Raw genomic sequence first — 22737 nt, forward strand, 5'->3', positions numbered from 1 at the left:
ATATTATAACAACAAAGTTGGGATAAAAAATAAGATTAGTGATGAGGATTGGCTGAAAACACTAGATGGGCAGGAGTTGGTCCTAATCCAAGAAACTTGGTGTACTGAGCCTTTTTTGTAAATGGTTACCAAACTGTTTGTACTAATGCCAGCCCATCTAGGATGGGAAAAGCGAAAGGTGGTTAAGACACACTAATTGCAGTTACATCGCCCCTGATTTTAAAGAAAATGTCGAATTCATCCCAATATTATCAGCATTTATTCAGAAGGAAAGCAGGTTATTATTGTAATACATTTTTAAGATAATATTTTTGATAAGTCAAAGATCAAGGTTAATAAGCAACTAGAAAATGACTTGGATAATTTTGGGGCGGGAGTAGGAGGAGATTATGTTTTAATTTGGGCAGGTGATTTTAACTGTGCCAAATGTGTTTTTGAAAATGGAGAACGTTGTGGATATTGTGATAGTCTTGGCGATAGGATTCCCCATTTCTCACATGACCTGTATGGAGAAACAATTAATAATGTTGTACATAAATATGACCTTGTAATCTTAGAACCCACTACAATGGATGGGGAAACAAACATACCAACCTTCGCAGGAGCAAGGTCATCCTCAAACATAGATCATTTCATCGTATCAGCTAATTGTAGTGAACTGGTGTGAGAAGTGCTGATTAATACCAGTCTCCTTAGTGACCACCACCCCTTAACAGTGTAATTGAGATTAAAATTAATACAAAAAGAACAGGGAGAGATAGCTGATAACGATATTACTAAACAGGGGTTTATTGGAGTCTCAATAAAATGGTCTGGTGTGAATCCAGCTTCATTCATGGAAAATCTCAAAGGGAAAAAACAAAGAGACCTAGAAATCTGCCTGGATAGTTCTTCCTCAAATACAGCGATAATAAAAGCTTTCTGTAATATCACAACTGAAATCGATGGTGATTTAACAACCAAAAGGAGGAAGAAGAGATGTGACCTTAACCATAGATGGTTTAACCATGAATATTCAAAATTGAATGGGGAATTGAAATTGGATCTTAAACAAAAGCCAAGAGATAGTGTATGGATTAGCACTTTGAGGAAAACCTATAAAAATACCCTGAAAGAAAGGAAAAGGGAGCTGAGTGAGGGGGCCTGGGAGAAATTAATTCAGGCAGCAGAGTTTAAAGACTCAGTCCTCTTTTTGAAAACAATTAATCACCCTTTTTTTAAAGAGAACACAGGAGTAAATATTGATATTGTGGTACCTACAGTAGATTGGCTAACACACTATGAGGGTATTTTTAATCCAGATGATGCAAAATTAAGCAAGAGTAAAAAAGGAAATCTTATATTGGTAAAACCTGTCAAATCATTACCTATAACGCCAGAAGAGATTACAATAGCTCTGCAAAAAGTGTGAATGGTAAAACCACAGGCTCGGACGGGGGTACCCATTGATGTTTTTAAGTATAAAATGGATTTCTGGATACCAATTTTAATGAAAGTTTTTAATTCTCCCCTTGGGGGTATTTTACCTGCAACTTGGGTTGAAAGTATTATCATACCAATTTTTAAAAAAGGGGATAGAGGGAAGGCCAACTGCAACCGCCTAATATCTCTTCTTGATTCCACATCCAAACTAATGGGGCAAAAATTGTTGGAAAGACTTGAAAATTGGGCCAGTGAGAACAACATTTTAACTGATGCCCAGTATGGTTTCAGAAGAGGTATTGGGACGGTAGAACAATGTCTAGATCTAGAGTTGTTAATAGGAAAATATACTTTAGCAAAGGAAGGTGCCCTACACCTCTGTTTTATTCACCTCACCAGCGCCTTCGATCTAGTTAATCACTGTAAATTATGGGAAACACTGAAAGCGCTAGGGGCCCCTACCGATATAATTACATATTTATCCCAGGTCTATACCTTTTTAAGATCTAGTGCTTCTTTTATTTCCCTCTATATAAACAATGTAGACCCCTTTTCACAAAATTTAACTGTGGACGCCCCAAAAATCGGGACACGCCCCACACCAGTATTACTATACGCAGACAATGCTGTCCTAATATTAAGTCTAATAACGAAAAGGGTTTTGACTCCTATACTCAGCAAGGCTGAGCCAAAATGAACTAAAGAAACAACACACTTGCCAGTGCTGAGAAACTAATTTTTCAAAACATGTATAGAAAAGCATACATGAAAAATAGCATGGACACTTGCTTTTTAAATTGCAACTTTTGCTTTTAATTTTTCAAGACTATTTTAGTTTTTAGTCGTTTTTCTTTTTGTGCATGGGAATACAAAAACATGGAGAATTATATATACATTTATATACAAACATGAAACAGACAAATTAGTATGTACAGTGATTCAAACAACCTCACATACACCACATTCTTGGCCATCCATTCATACTATACCACATCCATACTAGTCCCGGTGTCAAAAGAAATCCTATATATACAAAACGATCTTATTTGTTATTTTTAACACTTTTCACAGTTGTTTCTCAAAGTTTTGAAAAAAGGAAAGCAAATTAGTTCTGTAATCAGTTGACAAATCAAGTTCAATGTTGATTCACACAGATGACCCGGGACCGGGTCGGTCGACGCGTTTCGAACCCTGTGAGTGCCCTGTGAGGAATATCAGCTATCGAGAAAAAGAGGAACTTCGTCAAATACAATCTTGCTAAAGCCGAAAAAGATGCTTTAAACACGCTAAAAAATGACAAAACAGTTGTTGTGAAACAAGCGGACAAGGGAGGGGCGGTAGTGGTCTGGGACATCAACAAATATAAAACTGAAGTCTACCGTCAATTGAATGACAACACATGTTACAGACGCATTGCAAAAAATCCGACAAATGAAATCCAAAGTGAATTGTTTCATATCATCCAAAAAGGATTCGACCAAGGCTTTGTGGGCCCCAAAGAACTGGCTTTTTTACAGAATAAAAATCCACGCACTCCGGTATTCTACCTATTGCCAAAAATCCACAAGGATGAAATTAACCCACCAGGACGTCCAATAGTTTCTGGTTGCGAATCCTTACTTGAACCGGTGGCCAAGTACATCGACTTCTTTTTGAAACCGTTCATAGAAGAGATCCCAGCTCACCTTAAAGATACCACTGCCTTTCTCCAAAAGATTGAGACTATAACCTTTGATGACAGCACACAACTAATGGTGACGCTAGACGTCGTTTCACTGTATACTCAGATCCCACAAGATCAAGCTCTCGAAACACTGTCATTCTTTCTGGATACACGCGATAGACCATTTCAAGTACCCTCCGAATTTATTTTGGAACTGGCATCCTTCGCATTACAAAAGAATTTTTTCACTTTCGACTCCGAATTTTTCTTCCAGGTAAAGGGAGTAGCCATGGGGTGCCCATTTGCCCCGGAACTTGCTGTAATGTACATGGGACTCTATGAAAGTAAGTTCATCTACAATGACAACCCCTTTAGAGACCGGATTTCACACTATATGCGATAGATAGATGACATGTTTCTCATCTGGACTGGCGACCCTGAAACCCTCAATCAATTCGTTGAATGGTTAAACGCACGCACAAACGACATAAAATTTAATTGCACATCATCAAATAAATCGATAACATTCTTGGATGTGAAAATTGAACCCTGTAATGGAAACCTTGAGACTACTTTGTTTAGAAAAACGACAGATAGAAACAAAGCACTGTTGTACTCTAGCAATCACCAGCGCAGCTTGAAACAAAATCTACCCTTTGAACAATTCCTCAGGATTCGCCAGAATTGCTCACGGAAAGAAGACTATTTTGAGCATGCGAATTTATTGAAGGAGAGGCTTCTCCTAAGATGATACCCAAAAAAACTATTAAAGAATTCTCTCAAAAGAGCATGGTGGACGCCACGAGAAACATTAATGCAGAAGAAAACAAGAATGGAGCAAAAACGAGTGGTTTGCGTGTCTATTTTCTGTCCTGCGGCGAACCAACTCAAAAAATTGATAACATCAAATTGGCATCTGGTTAAAGATCTACATGAGGATTTCAGAAATCCACCTTTGTTTGCATATAAGAAAGAAAAGAGTGTTGCAAACCACATTGTGAAGGCAGCCCTACCTGTTGAAAAAGGCCCAACTCTAAGAAGTCTATTTGGTTTTCCTCCAACAACCGGACACCACAAATGTGGTACTTGCATCTGTTGTCCCGAAACTATAGAGGAGACGGTGTTCTCATTCAATAATATCAATTGGAAGCATGAAGTCTTTACTAACTGTAAGACTAGGAATGTCGTATACGCGATATTGTGCCCCTGTCCAAAGTTATATATTGGTAAAACAACACAAGAGGTCAGGCAACGCATCACTCAGCACAAATCCAGATTACGCAGAGAAGTCAAAAATGCGCCCTGAGTACACCATTGGCTGGCCAAGAACCACGATAAAAACAAACTAAAGTGGACGGTCCTGTCGAAAATTGAAAATGATCCGAGAGGTGGCATCCTGGAAACACGGCTAAATCAAAGAGAAGCTCTGCTTATTATGAAATACGACACGGCAGTCAACGGTTTGAATGAGATCTCCGAAATCTACAAATCCAATACATAAATTTGGAATGAGGACTACATCTCCCAAAAATCTTCCAGTTTTCGAAAACAACACTAACAGAACTACATTTCCCACAATTCCCCAGAGCCAAACCACACCCATAACCAACAGCACGGTTGGCTTTCATTCACCGTCTGGAGTCCGAAGGGGAAGGAGCGGAGAATCACGAACCATAGAAAGTTTAGAGTACCAGCGTGGAGCACGGCCACGGTAAGAATGGCTCCTACGGGGACCACCAATCGTTGAGGCACCGCACAACAACTTTGGGTTTAAACATGTTTTTCGATCTTTTCAGCATTTTTGGCGCCGGAATCGAATAACACGACAGAGCCCATTTCGTCGGGGACACGACCCGAAACAAGCACGCATTACGGCTAAGGTAAGCGTGTAGACCGACACTTAGAGAGTAGTGTGAGAATGGTTATGTGTGACACCAACATTGATACTTAGCACACTTTTAGTTTGTCTTTAATGTTTTCCAGTACCTTTCGCTCCACCTTAATTTGGAATACATCTGTCTTTTAACCACGGTTGGAGCCATGACCCAACAGTAGAGGTAGGCTGAGAAAAGCTGATTAGCGTTTGAGGTGTTGATCGCTCAGATCTTTGGTAGTGATGATTGTTTCCTTTGCTTTGTAGTTACTTTTTGGTCCTGAGGAGAACCCTGGCACTCACAGGGTTCGAAACGCGTCGACCGACCCGGTCTCGGGTCATCTGTGTGAATCAACTTTGAACTTGATTTGTCAACTGATTACAGAACTAATTTGCTTTCCTTTTTTCAAAACTTTGAGAAACAACTGTGAAAAGTGTTAAAAATAACAAATAAGATCGTTTTGTATATATAGGATTTCTTTTGACACCGGGACTAGTATGGATGTGGTATAGTATGAATGGATGGCCAAGAATGTGTTGTATGTGAGGTTGTTTGAATCACTGTACATACTAATTTGTCTGTTTCATGTTTGTATATAAATGTATATATAATTCTCCGTGTTTTTGTATTCCCATGCACAAAAAGAAAAACGACTAAAAACTAAAATAGTCTTGAAAAATTAAAAGCAAAAGTTGCAATTTAAAAAGCAAGTGTCCATGCTATTTTTCATGTATGCTTTTCTATACATGTTTTGAAAAATTAGTTTCTCAGCACTGGCAAGTGTGTTGTTTCTTTAGTCCTAATATTAAGGACAGCCAATGGCCTGCAAAGCCTAATAGAAAATTTTGCCCGGTTCATGACTGAAAAAGATCTCAAATTAAATCTAAAGAAAACATATGTCATGGCAAGTGGGAGCAATAGGCTTAAGAATAAACAACACCATGTGGGTGGGGTCGTTATAAATAGAGTCTCATCTTTTTCTTATTTTCGGATGCTTTTTAAATAGGAGTGGTACATGGAATACCCATATTGAATTTGTTAGATGACATTTTTAAGAATTATAGAGAGCATTTTTAGATTTTCAGGGAAAATAGGCAATAAAACCATCCGAGAAATCCTACCTCTGTATCAGAGTAAATGTATTTCAGGGGTCTACTATGGGGCTGCAATTTGGCTGAGAGCTATCACCACCTCCCAACAAGTCCTACAAAACAAGTTTCTAAAGAGATTGCTGGCAGTCCCTAGCGCAACAGCAAATTATATAGTTCATAAAGAACTTTAAGTCTCGGACCTAAGCGACACAATAAAAATGGCTGACCTACTTTCTGGCAAGGAGTTTGGGCTAAAGACGAAACAAAATTTACAAAAGAATTAAGTATGGATTGCCTAGCCCACGATTTTAGTAGTAAAATACCATGGCTGGAGACGGAGTACATTTTTAATCTCCTAACAAGCTGTGAAGTCGATAATCGATATTGACAGGAAGAATCCTACATTTATACAGGAAATCAGTAAAAATTATCTGAAGTCGAGATACCTAAATGCCATGGAAAATGAAAGAGAAGGGACTGCCAGACAAAAACATAGTGTTGTTTCCTACTGCGAACGACCACTCATGAGGGGTATACAGCCATATTTAATATTGGTGAGAAATGTACAACAGAGATTTCATTTAACTAGGCTAAGGGTGGGTAAAATACATTATTTAGTTGCTTGTCCTAGAATGGAAAAGTGGTATCATAAATTACCAAATTGTCCATGTAATGGAGAATCCAAACAATCTACGGTGCACTTTACTCTTGTTTGTAGTTTTTATAAGGATATCCGGAAATCAGTTTTAAAACTGCTGTTTTTATCAAATAGGCTTTTTAATTATAAATATGCTTTTAATTTTGTATGCTGTATGGAAAATGTGAAAATGATAAATACTGTTTTTCAATTTGTACAATTAGCAATCAGGAAAAGAAAAGACTACTCACATTTGGATGTATTGCTCTATGAAAATAAAGATGCTTAATCTTAGCCCTATTTCAAATCAGGCACCCTGCTAGGATGTGGCATCTTTTACTCTATATATCATTATGCACTTTTATGGATTAGCACTTTACATCACAAGTATATATGTATTGCACTTTTGAAAAGTCTATTTAATAATGGTACCTTGCACTTTTAATCTTCATATGTACTAGTATTTTCTTTTACTTTACTATTTTTAGCTGATAAATTTTACATTGTTATTCATATAAATTTTAATTATGAGGTAATGTAGGAATGCTTTTTGATTAGTATGCTTTTATAATTCAAAAGTTTTTTTTATTTAGAAGATTTTCCAATACAGTACAGTGCACCGAATAAAGCTGATTTTGACTTTGACTTTGATTATATTAGCGAGTTGCAGAACGGGCAACTCTGTAGCCTTACGGCAGAAGGCTGTACAATCCGAAATATTGGCTTTCCAGTACTCACTTTACGCTGCGCACCAAACTAAGCGGTACAAAAGGCACCAAACTAAGGCACATCCAGTTGTGATCTAATTTTTTGATTCGATTAAATTGGTCTGGCTCGGAGATAACCACCGCAAGTACCTGGATGAGCCCTTCTCTGTGGAGGAGATGATGGACGTGATCCGGGCGATTCCTTGGGACAAGGCCCCTGGACTGGATGGCCTCATGTCGGCATTTTACAAGGAATTTGCACCACTCCTTGTACCCATCTCCTCAACATGTATGAGGACGCACTTGAGCAAAGATTTCTTCCCCCTTCCCTTCGCAAAAGCACTGATCGTTACTGTGCTGAAGCCGGACAAAGACCCCACGCTGTGCGACTCCTACAGGCCGCTGTCTATGATAAATCTTGATAACAAAATACTCGCTAAACTGCTCGCTTCCCGGGTACTTCCCCTGCTACTTACATGCTCCGCCCTGACACAACTATACTTTGGTATGCAGTGTGAGTACCCAATAGGCGCCCCGCCAGCACGTCTTAGATGGGAGAATGCCTGGGAGCTCCCTTTGATGAAGGAGTATGGGAATATTGCTGAGCATAGGCTAAAGAGTTGCCTGAGTGATGACATGTTGTGTGTGTTGCAGGATGCCAGACGCCACTTTCTTGCCTTTGGCGTGGGAGTGCCCTGAGATCATGTCATACTGGGGGAATATATTTGACACACTGGATGAAGTGACTGGGACCAGATGTAAGCGTAGCCTCCTGACTGCCCTGCTGGGTTATGTGCGTGATGTGCCCTCTGAAAATCGGAAGCTCATAGCTATGCTTCTACTGCTTGCCAAAAGGAGAGTGGCAATATGCTGGGGCAGAAGGCGGAGACCCCGGATGGCTGACTGGCTAAGAGACACTGCATTCTGCCACAACCTGCTATCGGAAGTTTGGGAATTATTGCCTGCGCAGGCGCGCCCCAACCACTGCATAGTTACCTTGCTGCTCGCCAGCCTGCAGCCTGACACAGCTGTGGTTGCCATCAGCGCGGGAGCTGACTGAATGGTCACTAGGTTCATATGTTATGCTGGACTGGCTATACATAGAGCATGTAATCATCTTGTATGAAGACAGTGCTTCTGATATATTGCTCCTCTGCACTGCCCATCCCTCCAGATGTGCGGGGAGATATATGACTATTGTATCTGCTGTTGATCTTTGAATAAAAATGTAATACTTTTTATTATATAAAGCCTGGATTATTCAGCTCTCAGGTGCCAGTCCACCGCATGGTCCAGCGGCAGCAGTTACAACAAAAACAGAAGAAGCATTCCACTTCTCCGGACGCACAGCAAAATACGTGAATAATTTCCACAAAGTCTTCCTCAGTTTATCAGTATTCCATAATCTTTATTCCATTAATTCCAATTCGTTTTTTTTCTTTTTTTCATTTCATCACTTTTTGCTCCTGCCACATGTGAAACGGTATCTGTATATGTTTGATGTTTGTTGGTTTTTGTATAGCGCACATACACTCCATGGAGCATCTTGTATACTTAGGTTTCTTCTGAATCAGATATGCCCATCCAGGCTTTTTTCCGAAACATGCTTTATACAGAAATCATCATTCATAGTGGATGTCATAGACCCAATGCATTTCAGGCTATATATAGCCTTTCTTCAGGGGTTCACTAAAACGGTAACATTTTCATTTTAATACGTGTTCACAATTCAATGTGATTACAAATCAATTTATGCTGCTTGCATTTCAAAACTTAACGGTTCCATATGATGTAACTGTTCGAGACTAACGTTTTCCCTCTAAGCGCGCTGTTTGCGCAAAACACATCATGCACTGATACACCTTCGCCAACAGTATTCACCCTCCTTTTATACCACTCATCTTAACCCTCCCTCGACCTATCCTTAAATGCTGACTTTTTTCTTGAATTATCTTTCCCAAGCTGGAATCCTTCGTACCTTTAATCAAATAGCCTCATATGCTCCTCCATGGTGTCTCTGCTTCTCACCCACGCCAGTTTCAAAATGCTTTCGTGCTGTTACTCCTCATGAATGTAATCATCTTGTATGAAGACAGTGCTTTTGATATATTGCTCCTCTGCACTGCCCATCCCTCCAGATGTGCGGGGGGATATATGACTATTGTATCTGCATGATGATCCTTGAATAAAAATGTAATACTTTTTTATATAAAGCCTGGATTACTCAGCTCTCAGGTGCCAGCCCACCGCATGGTCCGGCGGCAGCAGTCCCATCGCTGGGGCTTGCATCAGGCCAGCACGAGGTGCAGAGGCCCTAGTCTCTCTAGGGAACAGGCTCCAGCCAGCCGATCTTAGCCATTGCGGCTGCAGTATGACCCCCCCCCCCCCCCCCCCGCCCCGGGAGGCAGTGCCTAATGCAGCAGATACCACCAAAATAGCCTCACCCCCCGCTGCTGCTTCTGTTGGGGTGAGACATCAGCCCAGTTTTGTTACATTCAACACCCTTACACAGCGGATTTGTTCCGGATATTGGAGTCAGCTGGCAGAGCCTCACTATGCACTAGCAATCTTAATGCCGGGCTCTCGGGGGCCCGCCCCCCACATCAATATATAATTACAGCCTGAGGAGGCAATGAAAAATGTGGTGATATTTTCATTTTTAAAGGAATGTACTCATGGACAAACATACACCCTCAAAACTAATAAAGGATATACCTGCAGTACGCCACTACCAAGTTTATATTGATTTTCTTAGGGAATGTAGTCCTCACTATCAATTATATATTACTAGTGCAGATCTCAAAACTGTAGCAGCGTCATTTACCAGATTGACAGAAACGGTCTTGGTGGTTGCTCCTGCCAATGTCAAGAGATGTCTACCGGGCTGGCGAACATTTCTGAATGTGAAACATAAATACTCCATCAGGGCGAAGGGGTATTTTACTCAAATGCTCTGACAAAGTAAAGCACGTACTCCGAGATTTAAATATGGTCCTATATATTTTCTAATTCCGTTTGGAACTTTTCTGAAGCTATGTAACTTGTAAATACCAATAAAAACATTTTGTAGAAAAAAAAATATCAAATTGTGTATGGCTCTTTGCTGTAGCAGAGGCACACAGTTGGACAGAGAAGCACTGGGATACGGAGGAGCTACTTTGAAATTGAATCAAAAATGCGGCATTTTGGCTGACCTTAGTTTGTGTAACTTATCCCCTACATGTATCCATGGAATCCAAGGTGGGATGAGTTATTCTCTCATTCTATATAAATGCTGGGTCAAACAACACCTCCTACCTGGATCTGGATTTCTGAATCTGCAGTATTGTGAGATGTACTTACCTTCTGTATCATGACACTGTAGATGCCAGTCATCTGGAAGCCTCGTGTGTAGTAAAGCAGGTTTATCCATCCGAACACCAGAGAAAAAACCAAGGGGGCAACATACTCTTCACAACCTGCCAAGTACATGATGCCGGAGCACAGGAGCACCGTCGACTGCAGAGTGCTACAGGAAAGATCAAAGTACTAAAGTCATTAATGAATCATTGGCACCCTAAAACTTTAGCATGTCCTTTTTCTATAACTTGCTTTTATATATAATCATCATTTTATTATAATCATACATTTTGGAAAACACCTTGGAACTTATTCCCAATGGTAAATTTACACATGAGTAAATTCACACATGTAAATTTACTCTTACTTTTAGTGGGAATGTTACTAGTCACCATTGACGAGTGTTAAGTTAATACAATGTGTAGGCTTAGATGCCTACACCCCTTGAATTGAAGGGACTGAGCATGAGTGTAAAGTTACTACTAGGAACTCTTCCCAAATAGGTGGAGGTAGGCGGAGGTCTCTTGGACTCGGGCAGAGATCTCTATACATTAAAGTGTAGGGAAATTGTAAAAATGTTTTATTTAACTTAAACAAAAATTAGCAAAATTATTTCATGTTGCTTAGTAATATAAATTGATTTATATATTTATTTTAAATATGGTACATGAAATGCAATACCTCTGGTAACCTAATTTTGAATTAACTATTTAATCATTTAAAAAATATATTCAGTTACATTAATATTATTTTTAAATGTTTATTCCAAAAACAACCTAACATAAAGTTACATTTATTTGAAATTAACTAAAGGTTATTAAAATATTTTCAAATATAATAGTATTTATTTTACATTAATATACAATTATCTTAACATTAAATAAAATGTGAAAAAGTAAAAATAAAATAATTTAGTTTAACATTATTTCTTATGGGCTACTAATTTAAGTCAATGCATCCAATATTTTCTATAGGAGTATGTTGTACTAGTTGGTTGATCCGTTGTGGAACTGGACTTACTCCAGGTCTTAACTGAAGTACATATAACTGTTTTGGGACCTTTTTAGCTATAGATACTTTAGAAGTGCCGTTTGAGAATAGCAATGAACTTACTATGTTGTGGGTGGCTGCATGTCTCTCTCTAAAGCCCTCTTTAATCCTCTTTAAATCCCTCCTCACTCCTCCCTTAACCTCTCATACTTTGAAGTAAATATTCGCCATTTTCCACCATAATCCCTCCCACATTTTCTACTAAAATGTGGGTGTATGTGTGGAGAGATCTCTGCAGTCTGGACTTAGATTTCCACACAGAAAAGATAGGAAAGGCGTTGGCAGAGGTCACTGCAAATAGATTACTGAATATGATTTTGTAGTATGAGTAGTAATATTGTAGTACTACAAAAATACTACACAATGCCGTTTTTGAATATTCCCCATCTGTCTAGTAACAATAACAGCTAAGTCCAACAACATTTTTGAAGTGAATGATTTTTCATGAAAAGATAGCTGCCTTAAACAGTAGTGACTTTACCATAAAAACTAAAAGTTCATAATTTCACAGGTGCTGTCTTCATGTCGTGTTCAATCCCACTGTACGAGGGCAACCTTAGCTCAAATATAAATGGAATTTAAATTTTTTTACTGAAATTGTATTTGGAAAAAAAATTAACTGGTGTGACAACCCGCCATGTTAAGTTAACCATAATCTGTTCATTTTATTACTGCTTTTGAAAGATTACATTGAGATGTGTTTCAGGGGGATGCAAAATGGTGTGACTTTGTGCCAGATGCACTAAACACTGTTTGAAAAATACTGGTCTCAATTTGCAGTGAGGTATTGTTGAAAGCGACCTATGTACTAATAGGCCGGTTCCCAAAATACTGAATGGTAGTGCATCGTAATTCGACCTACCTCATTATGATTAATGAGATAGGTTGCAAACTGCGAAAGACTATGATTTTCCGGCATCCCAGGGATGGTGGCCTGCTGGGGTCAGCATCCCACCATGTCTGTGACTGCTTTTAAGAAAAACAATAATTTTTCCTTAAAAGAAAATGGAATGCTTCTGAACAGATAAGTTTATTTTCTTGGCGGGAGGCGGTTTGAGAGGAGGCAGTGGTCTCCAGGGCCACTGCGTTCTTTTAAGCAAACGCTCACTAAGGGGAATATGTTAGCACCTCCTATGAGTTATCTGTAAAATACCAATGTTTTACAAAGGGATTTTGATTGCATACGATTGTTACATAGCATACCAATTCTGTATTTGGAAGGGAAGCCTACAACACCCCGCCCCCTCAAAATATCAAATCGGCATGTTCTTTGACGGTCGCGAAAATATTTCTTTCACTGACTTTGGTGGATTGATAAAAGTATTAAGGAGCGAAAATTGCATTTCCAATGGCGTCAGAAGATAATCTTAACTACAAAGGTGCAATTATTCCCACCCTCTTATGTAGACTTCTCCTAGGCCTGTCAGGCAGACAAGGAGTGGTAACTCAAAAGAGACCTTCACTCTCCTGCATGGCCAGATCTGCGTTGGCAGGGTGGTGGGTAGCAGGCACCCTGCCAGGCAGGCATGTAAAGTAAGAAGGACTTCCCTGCCTTTGTTCTTTAAAAAAAACTCACCTGCCTTACGCAAGGACATGGTGTATATGTTTTCATAAAACTCTGGCCATGCCTACAGGACGGGGATGGATACGTTGAGCCCTCATCCTTCAGCCTTACCAAAGGATGGAGGGCAATAGTATTACAAGCACCCGGCAGCTAAACTATGTCCCGGTGCCATTGCACTCTCCTGCCCTTGTCTTAGGGCTAGAACTGTTTTGTTGTCAATTCAATTACTCCCACCCAGCGCATATTTCTCTAATTGTATTATTTATAGGTCTAAGATGTCCCGTGAATCCTAGTATCCCGAAAGAGATCATTTGAAGATTCTGTGACATTTAGGATGGACACCTTAGTGGTAAATGTCCTTTTGCAGGCTCATTGGACCCAACGTTTTCAGCTTTAGTCACTTGAACTTCTAAGTAGTGCAAAAATCAGACTGAAACGCACTATGTGACAACTAGCAGCAATCTGTCGTGAACAGTATTGTTCCATAATATAGAGCACTGTGTTATACTGGGCAATGGTATGTGGTATTTTTTTTTTTGTTAAATGATATTTGACAAATGTTTAAATAAGAATTGGCAATGGCTAAAGATTTGCTTCAATTACCTCCTCGTAAGTCTTCCCCGCCACGACTAACGTAGTTATCTTTAGCACCCCAACAGAACCCTCCAAGCAAATTAGCGCTCTAGACTTCCCATCCCTCCCTAACATGGCCGACCTCCTTTACCCCTGACCTATTATAAGCGGATCCACAACCCACCCCTCTCCCTATTTTTTTTGGTTCTGCTCTGCAATCTCTTCGAGCAAGTTACAGGTAAGGGGGTGAGGTCTGCTGTAGCCAACCCAGGGGCCTGGTGGAAACCCTGCTGAGCATGCTTTTGTTGCTGCACTGTATTTTAGTGTATTTCTGTTTGCGGCGTAATTAGAAGCCTGGCCTCAGCGGGCTCTTATATTTTCCTCAAAGCCCTGCTTCAGCAGGCTCACGTATTGAGGCGTTGTGGGGATGCCGGTCTTCAAGGCTCATTCTCCTTCTGGCCGCTGAAACACCTTCAAGTGTGGCACGGGTGGTCCGATTAAAAGGTGCTGTAGGTCCTAATTTACATAGGGGCCGGATGGCACCACTTCACAATCCTTTTATGTTAGGAATGTGGTAGGCCAGCCGGCTACATTACAATGCTGGGGCCTTGACGCGTCACGCATTCCTGGTATGCTGGTTTTTGATGGGTAATTTGGCCGCTAGGTTTGCACTGGCAACGTGCATGCTGCTTGTGTGTTGCTGTTTGTTAGCTTATGTGGGGCTCACAAATATAAAGTCCAAGAGAAATGTAGAGTTTGGTATGTGAAAAAAGTCCTTTATTTAATATTATTCTTTCTTTTAAAAGCAATCAAACTGCAATTAGCAAAACAATCAGCCAACGCGTTTCACTCCCTACCAGGGAGTTTCTTCAGGGCAGTCGAACCGGTAATCATAGGGGATCGTCAAAGGAGTCACACCCTAATACTTCCTAAAACTTGTCGAGATGAAAGTACATCCGGTAACGCATGCGTGGATCCTCAGAAGTTCCGATAAAAAGAGAAAGAAAAAGCCGTCGGCAGTTGTCCGTAAACAGAGTGTTGAACCTTCAACTAGTGCTGAAGCTGACAGAGAGGAGGATGATTCTACGGCTGTTATGTGTAGGAGCTAAAGGTGGTTCTGCAGCATATCAAAGATAACCTATCATTCTCTATGGCCCAGGTAGATTTCTTTATGCAGTACCAGAGGCATACCTCTCTCAAAAAGGTGATGGATAATGAGTGGCAGGAGGTTTATAGGCAGTTTTTCCCACTGTACTTATCTAAGCATTATGCCATTTAGGACTTTGGTGAGGATTTTCCAGCGATAGTGAATGTAGATTCTTTTATAGCTGGGTTATCTTCATAGGACGCCATCATTTCCGAGAATGCCTCTCCTTCAGACGTGGTTGACAAAAAGGTGGAGGCAGCAGTCAAAAGGTCTTACACCATGGCCAACTTCTCCATTAGGAGGATTATCTCTCCTACACTATCCAGTCTCTTTTGAAGGACTACCAGTTTCTAGCTGAACTAATGGAGCAAGGAACGATCATCATGCTGACCCATGCAGTCCTGGAACAACAGATCAGAATGTTGTCAGACATTTCCTTTGATATCTTGCGGGCCGTGGCTGCCTCTGCATTGGAGCTATTCAGGACAGGCCCCAGGTCGGGTTGCGCCATTGGAAGGCTGAGGTGGTGCAGAAATCCCTTCTGATGAAGATACCTTTCTCCGGGGTGAAGCTGTTTGGCGCTCCATTGGAGGAGATGGTGATGAAATCGGCAGAGGATAGGAAGCTGTTTGCTCCAAAACATCCTTCTAGGGGTAGATTATTTGGCACCAAGAGGGCCTTCGGCCTGTCTTCGGGTCCTAAAGGGTAACCTGCGCTTTTGTGGGAGGAGACGCAGTCTGGTGTCCTTTTCTCCCACATGTCCTGGTCTCAGCAGTCAGATGTTGGTTACAACACCTCATTAAAATCCTGACTATCCTAGGGGCCCCGAAGGTCAGCTCCCTGTGGTGGGGGTCAGTTGTCAAATCATCCACTTTGCTGGAGCTTCAGATTGACTGAAGTTACTGCTGAGTGTATCATTTCCAGAAAGTCGTTAATCTCCTCCTCAGTAACATTGCAGTTAAAAATCCGACTTAATTTAGACGCTATCTGTATGCCGTCGTCACTAACCCCCCTATATGTTTCTGGTAACTTTTACCTATAACACCTTGTCTAGTAGCAGCCAAAAAAATGACGACAATACTTCAGAGGGGTTAGATAGCTTCAGCAGACCACGGCCTTGGATAAAATAGTCCCTGATTTGCAAGTACTTATAAAAATATATTTGTGGCAGGCCAAATTCTTCTTTCAAAGACTGAAAAGATCGGAAACCCTGTCCATCATATAGATGAACCAGCCGACTCACGCCCTTAAGTTGCCATTCTTTTCCGACGTGGTCATGGAATATACTTGGCAATAGAGGATTCCCCCATAATACAGTACACACGTGCAAATCAGGAAGTACGTATGTCTTAGAAATTTTGCACCACATATCAGTTATGTCCTTTACTATCTTGAATCGCACCCTCTTGAAGTAGTTCGGATCAGATGTTTTATATAGCAAATACTCAGAGTCAGATCCCCAAGACAGCTGGTATGAGAGCCAGCTGACACCGGCTTCAGGGCCTATGACTAAACTCTATATTCACCCCATGAATGCAGCCCAAAAGTAGAACTTGAAATCTGGAAGTTTGAAACCACCCTGCTTAAATGATAATTTGATAAATAGAAAGGCTCTCCTGGCATGCCAGTATCCCCAAATAAACCTGCCAACAGCACTATACAAGCGCTTAAAAAAAGTTCGGGGCACCCTCAGATCAATGGTGCGAAAAAAGTACAAAAAGTTTGGAAGGACATTCATTTTGACGACGTTATATCTCCCATATATACTTAAGGGGAGCCGGTGCCAGCATCATAAATTCGCGACTACTTTCCTCAACACAGGTTCATAGTTCAATGAGATAATGTAACTAACTTGACTAATAAATGAATCTCCCAGATATATTGTATTCTTTGTAACGCCTATGGCCATTGGGAGATTATCGGGTTGAAAGTTCAGTAGTGTCTGTGTTTTGTTCAAGTTGAGTTTATAGCTAGAGAAAAAGCCATATCGCTGTGCCTCAAGAGTTATAGTGGTCAGGGCATTTACCAGCTGACTTGAAAAAACAGCAATATCATCTGCATATGCGGTTAGTTTAAGATCCATCCTGTGTAACGTAGCTGGGATTATTTCAGCACTAGATAATAAATGGCTCAATATAAATGGCGAACAGCAGCGGGGATAGCGCATAGCCCTTCCGCGTACCCCTGTGGATTGTAAAACAAGAAGATGACTGGCCATTAAGTTTAATTGCTGCAGTTGGACTCCTACATAGTTTTTGTACTGCCGAGATAAACCTTTGACCGAGGCCCATGGACGACATTGTTGTCCATAAAGCTCCCCAACTTACTCGCTCAAAGGCCTTCTCGGCATCCAACATCAGCATCCCTAGCTGCTGGCCTAGTTGTCCTGAGACATCAAAGGCCGCAATCACGGTATTGATATGTGCCGCGGTGTTGCTTCCGGGGACAAAGCTGTGTTGTTGTTCTGAAACTAAAAGATGAATGATGGGGGCCAGTCCTGTAACGAGAATTTTAGAAAAAAGTTTTGTGTCAGCATTAATCCTATTGAAGCTAAAAATGAAAAACACATTTTTCCACTCCCTGGATGGATCTGCGTAATTTTGACCATCCTGAAACTTATTTGAATGCTCTAATCGTGTGTGCATAATTTCATGCAGTTATTAGAAAAGCTGAAAAATGTATTTTCAAAGGTAATTGGAATGTAACCATGACTACAAATTTGCTATCAATGACTCAATCTTAAATGTATATGTATAACTTTGTTATATATGTACATATTTATAGTGATTTCATTCCAAAAAATGATATAAAACTTACAAGAGAACTTCAAAATATCCATCAATGAGAAGCATCGTTAAAGAGGGACGTCTCCGCCAAAAGTAAATGATCTGTAAGAGAGGGAAACAGCAAGTTTAGTGGGAAGAGTAATGATGATGGATAAGCTAATAAAGTCTCAGATTTCATTGGTGTCCAGTGCTCGAGTTAGCACATCACAGAGCATACAGAATACCGAAAGGGTCAATGGGTCAGTTCTGTCCAAGGATCTTGGAACTTGGGCCATGCCGCAGCTTTTTACTGATGTGTCAGTTCTGTTCAGCCATTGGCATGTTTGTGTGGGCTCTCCATAGGCATTGGCCCTCTATCTCCACCTGAGAGTGCTGCCTGATCATGGTGAGGCCCACTACTCAACTCACAGTGCGCCTCACATGGTGAATTAGGGAGAGCTGCATGTTAAATGATCTCCTGTACTGACCATCATTCCTTTTTTTTCCTACATTACTGCAGAACAACAAGCCATGTAGGTAATCCCAGCACAGAGACAAGTGCTGAGGCTGCTCTGTCTCCAAGCCCTGGGACCAGATGAGGAGCAGGTAAACTGCTTGTGGCTACCTCGGAAAGTGTCTCTCCCTGGTGCAGCCTCTTCGTGTAGGGTTCCAAGATACCTCTGTCTTAGTCAATTGTTCAGCCGCTGCAACCTGGGCCTACTTGGACCTTCCGAAACCTGTGTGCCATGTGTCTTCCACAGGGAGCCGCAGCACATCCTACACCGTACCATCCCACACATAGGAAAACAGTGGCTGAGTAAGCTCTTGTGCATTTACTGTTTCGTCTTTGTTCCTTGGTCTATTGGTGTTGAGCAAGTAGTGCATGTGCCCCCTGTCTGTTTACACCCCCAGTTCCTGCACAGAATAAAATGCACAACATTGTGAATTTTGACCAACAGAAATGGGCTGCGTCTCTCTCTCAGCGGTGCCTTTCTAAAGCTCTCCTATGAGCCTCAGAAAGGCACTGCAATGGAACCATCACCACAGGACCGCCCAACCTGTATTCCAGTCGGAATATGGCAGGCTGACTGCAGGTTTGGTGGTGTTGCAGTGGGGGGCTGGTGTGGCAGCCTGCTGCAAGACAACCAAACTTGTAATCAGGCCCTTAGTCTTGAAAATGGAAATCAAAGTCCTTCAGCAGGGCAGGGCAGCAGACTGTATCCATGAAGGGCCCCACAATGTCAGATAAGAATTGGACAGAGTCAAAGAGAAGCTGTCGGTTTAGGCGGAAAATGCTCCAAGCGTGAACATTTAAAATTAGTCCCCAGGGAAGTCCTCTCGCTGTCTGGATAGTTTTGGCACCTTCACCTGGTCAATTGGGTAGTTGCTTTTTTCGTGCTTTGATTCCTCAAGCAGAACAAGGCATCCAGCTGTAGCCAAAGAGAGCTCTATGAGACTGGATACCTTCTCTTGGAGGTCCCATTGAAAGAGATTTGCTGCTGTGGAAAAGCTCAGAGCCAGAGAAACCTGCATCTTCAGCCAAACAGCAATGCACCTTTGTTGGATTGGCTTGGAGGTCTTCAGACCCAAAACATTTCTAAGTTACAGGTTTTTAAGGATGTTAGGAGTACACTTTGACACAGCCCAGGGTTCCAGGGCCTCAAGAACAGCACTTGGGATTGAAGACTCATACCCGCAAAATCAACCAACAGGGTCCAGGGCACGTCTAGTAGGAAATGATCAGTGGGGTCTTCAGTAGAAGCAGGGGCAGCTCCTCTGCCAAAAATTCATGCACACTTTGCAAGTTTTCCACTGAGGCTGCATTACAGCCTGGGTGGACAATGTGACCAGGCTCCTATTCCCATCTGAGCGCCAAACCACTGCACTCAGACCAATCATAAAGCTGCATTGCAGCATTGTGATTGAGGAGCCTGGGTGCTTCCTGATAACTGTACGAACAGAAGATAGGAAAAGGATGGAGAAGAGGGGAAGAGAGGCAGTGGCCGGCAGGTAATTAATCTTTTTTTTATTTTATTTTTCTCCCCCCTTCCTGCCCTTCTTCCCCTCCCCACCCCACTACTGATTTACAGGAGCAACCACGACTAAGTAAAAGGGCTTCTTGCATCTTGTTGTGTCCCTGTAGATTAACACGAGGTCATCCTACTGACTTTTGGAATCTACTCATTGATCTTAAACCGGAGATGCAGTCCTTCTGTTCATCCACAGGTCTAAAGTGTTCTGAAGAGTGCCTAGTGGTGCCTCATTTATGGCTGGCACTAGCATAAGGCTGGGATTATTTCCTAGCACCACCCTCACCAATGTTATATTATGTGAATTTTTGGAGCGCAGCTAATCACCATAGACAGTACCTAATCAATCAGTCAGGATTTATAAAGCGCTGCTAATCACCTAATATGGATTCTAGGCACTTGCAGGTCCTGGACTCTTATTTGACAAGCCAGGTCTTGAGGGCCATTCAGAATGAAGGAAGTGAAGTGATGGTCCAGAGGTGCATGGGGAAGATGTTACAGGTGTTTGCTGCAATGTGGGAGAAGGAGCATCCTCCACTTCTGCTTCGGGAGATGCTGCCAGTATGAGCAAATGAAAGGGAGGCAGGGTGTGGTATTGTCAACGGTTGGTGGAAGTTCAGGCGGTAGTTAATGTATGTGGGTCCTTGGTTCTGTAGAGCCTTGTGTGTGTGGGTCAGCAGTTTTCATTGGCTTCTCTTCTGTACAGGTAGCCGGCGGAGTTGCCTGAGGTGGGGTATGATGTGGGTTAGTCAGAGAAGGCAGAGGATGAGTGTGGCTGCGGAGTTCTTTATGGTCTGGAGTCTCTGTAAGAAGTATATGGCGATTTGTACAAAGATGGCATTACCAATAACCCAGAGTAAGAAAAAAACTCTGTGTAAATATGCTACTCCGTGCTATGGTCCCTCCCCCCTTTCAAAGTCACGGCTGGCAGGGGAGGCGGCAGACACCAGGTAAGCGCCTTCTACTACATTTTTAAAGACTTTGGAAGGTGGAAGGGAACGGCTAACTACGCTCTGCCATGGAGGCAGACATTTTTGCCTACCTCACCACGGGCGTGGAGTAGGCAAATCTTAAACCAGTTGATGAGGGCCTGGGTCATGGTGTGTCTCATGTGTAGGGGTAGCCACTTGAAGATATTATGTAGCATGTGCAGAGTGAGGAAGCAGGTGAAGGAAACAGTGCTGATCTGTGATTTCATGGGGAACTTGTTGTCAATGATGATTCCAAGGTTACTGGCATGGTTGGAGGGATTTGGAGGGGGTCCTAAGTCTGATGGCCATCAGGAGTGATTCCAAGTGTTGCAGCTGTTGCCAAAGATCAGTACTTCCATTGCATCTGTGCTCAGCTGCAGGCAGTTGTTCTTCATCCAGTCAGCATTGTTTGTCATGCATCTGTGGAAGTTGGCTCTGGTGGTGGTGGGGTTGTCGGTGAGTGAGAGAATGAGTTGGGTTATGGGGCTCCAGCACAAGTAGGGTAAGCCTGAGGGAGGGAAGATGAGATCATGCCTGTTTCGTCTGGAAGAGCCCTGTCATGAGGTTCCTTCAAACATCCATAGTGGCTTGGTAGAAGTTGAGGCGGTGTTTGATGTAAGCTGGGCCAGTGTTGTGGAGAGCTTTGTAGGTCTGGGTAGCTTGAACTTACATCTTTCCTGGACTGGGAGCCAGTGGTGATTGTTGAGGTGCGGAGAGATGTGGTTATTTCGCAGGATGTTCAGGATGAGTCTGGTGGCGGCATTCTGGGTGGTTTTGAGTAGGTTTAGGACATTGCCTGAGATTCAGATGTAGGGGGCATTATACGGAATCAAGTCTACTTGTGATAAGAGCCTGGGTGACCATTTATCTGGTGTTCAGTGACACCCACCTGAAATGTTGCGTAGCATTCGCAGAATGTGAAAGCATGATGAGGAGACCACATTGATCTGTCTGCTCATGGTTGTGGTCCAGGATGATCCTGAGATTTTTGGCGTGGTCCACAGGGGTGGATGGGGGTTCATGTTTGGAGGGCCACAAAGAGGTGTCCAAGGGGGTGTGGTTGTTGCAGAAGATAAGGACTTCGGTTTTGTTTATCTTGAGCTGGAGGCCGTTTCTCATCCAGGCAGAAATGCTGTTCATATAGTTGGTGAAGTATGCTTTGGTGGTAATGGTTGAGTCGGTAAGGGAGAGGATGAGCTGTGTGTCATTGGCTTCAAATACTATGTTGACGCCGTGGGCTCTGAAATGTCAGCGAGGGGCCATGTAGACCTTGAAGAGTATTTAGCTAAGCGACGATCCTTGAGGGACTCTCCAGAGTTTCTTGGGTTCTGAGGTGGAGGGGGAAAGTCTAACTCATTGAGTTCAGTCCAAGAGGGAGAAGGATATCCACTTGAGGGCTGGTCCATGGATAGACACATTCTTAAGTTTTCTGATCAGTGACTTGTGGGAGACTGTATCCAAAGCTGCGGAGAGGTCAAGTAGGATGAGTGTGGTCTTTTCTCCTCAGTCGAGGATGCTTCTGATGTTATTGGTGACCACAATGAGGGCTATATCAATGTAATGGTTTATGTGTAAGCCTAATTGAGGGTTGTCTAGCAGTAGATGGAGTTCTAGGTGGTCTGCAAGTTCGGTATTCGTGGCTTTCTCAATGACTTTAGCGGGAAAAGGTAGGAGTGAGATGGGTCTTTGGCTGCTGAGGTTATTGGGGCCTTGGAGTGTTGGACCGCCATAGACACAGTGGCATTGCAGGCCGCCAGTAGGTAATATATATATATATATATATATATATATATATATATATATATATATATATATATATATATATATATATATATATATATATATCATCACACGATTCCAGTGATAATTACCAGAAAAGACGGCCAGCACACAGATGAAGTGAT

At 42.0% G+C, this 22737-nt stretch overlaps 1 protein-coding gene across 1 annotated transcript in view; it reads right to left on the reverse strand.

The window, feature by feature from the left end:
• LOC147730264 (transient receptor potential cation channel subfamily V member 1-like) overlaps window positions 1-22737 on the reverse strand; it is a 460470-nt gene that overhangs the window by 51105 nt on the left and 386628 nt on the right. The window contains exons 10-11 of the mRNA XM_086955033.1: window positions 17885-17955; window positions 10737-10902 (exon numbers count right to left, since the gene is read on the reverse strand). Of these exons, the coding sequence (XP_086811159.1) occupies window positions 10737-10902; window positions 17885-17955 (237 nt within the window). The remainder of the gene's footprint in view (window positions 1-10736; window positions 10903-17884; window positions 17956-22737) is intronic.

The sequence above is a fragment of the Lissotriton vulgaris genome, chromosome 2_1, assembly GCF_964263255.1.
Source record: "Lissotriton vulgaris chromosome 2_1, aLisVul1.2, whole genome shotgun sequence".
In the NCBI taxonomy this organism is placed as follows: Eukaryota; Metazoa; Chordata; class Amphibia; order Caudata; family Salamandridae; genus Lissotriton; species Lissotriton vulgaris.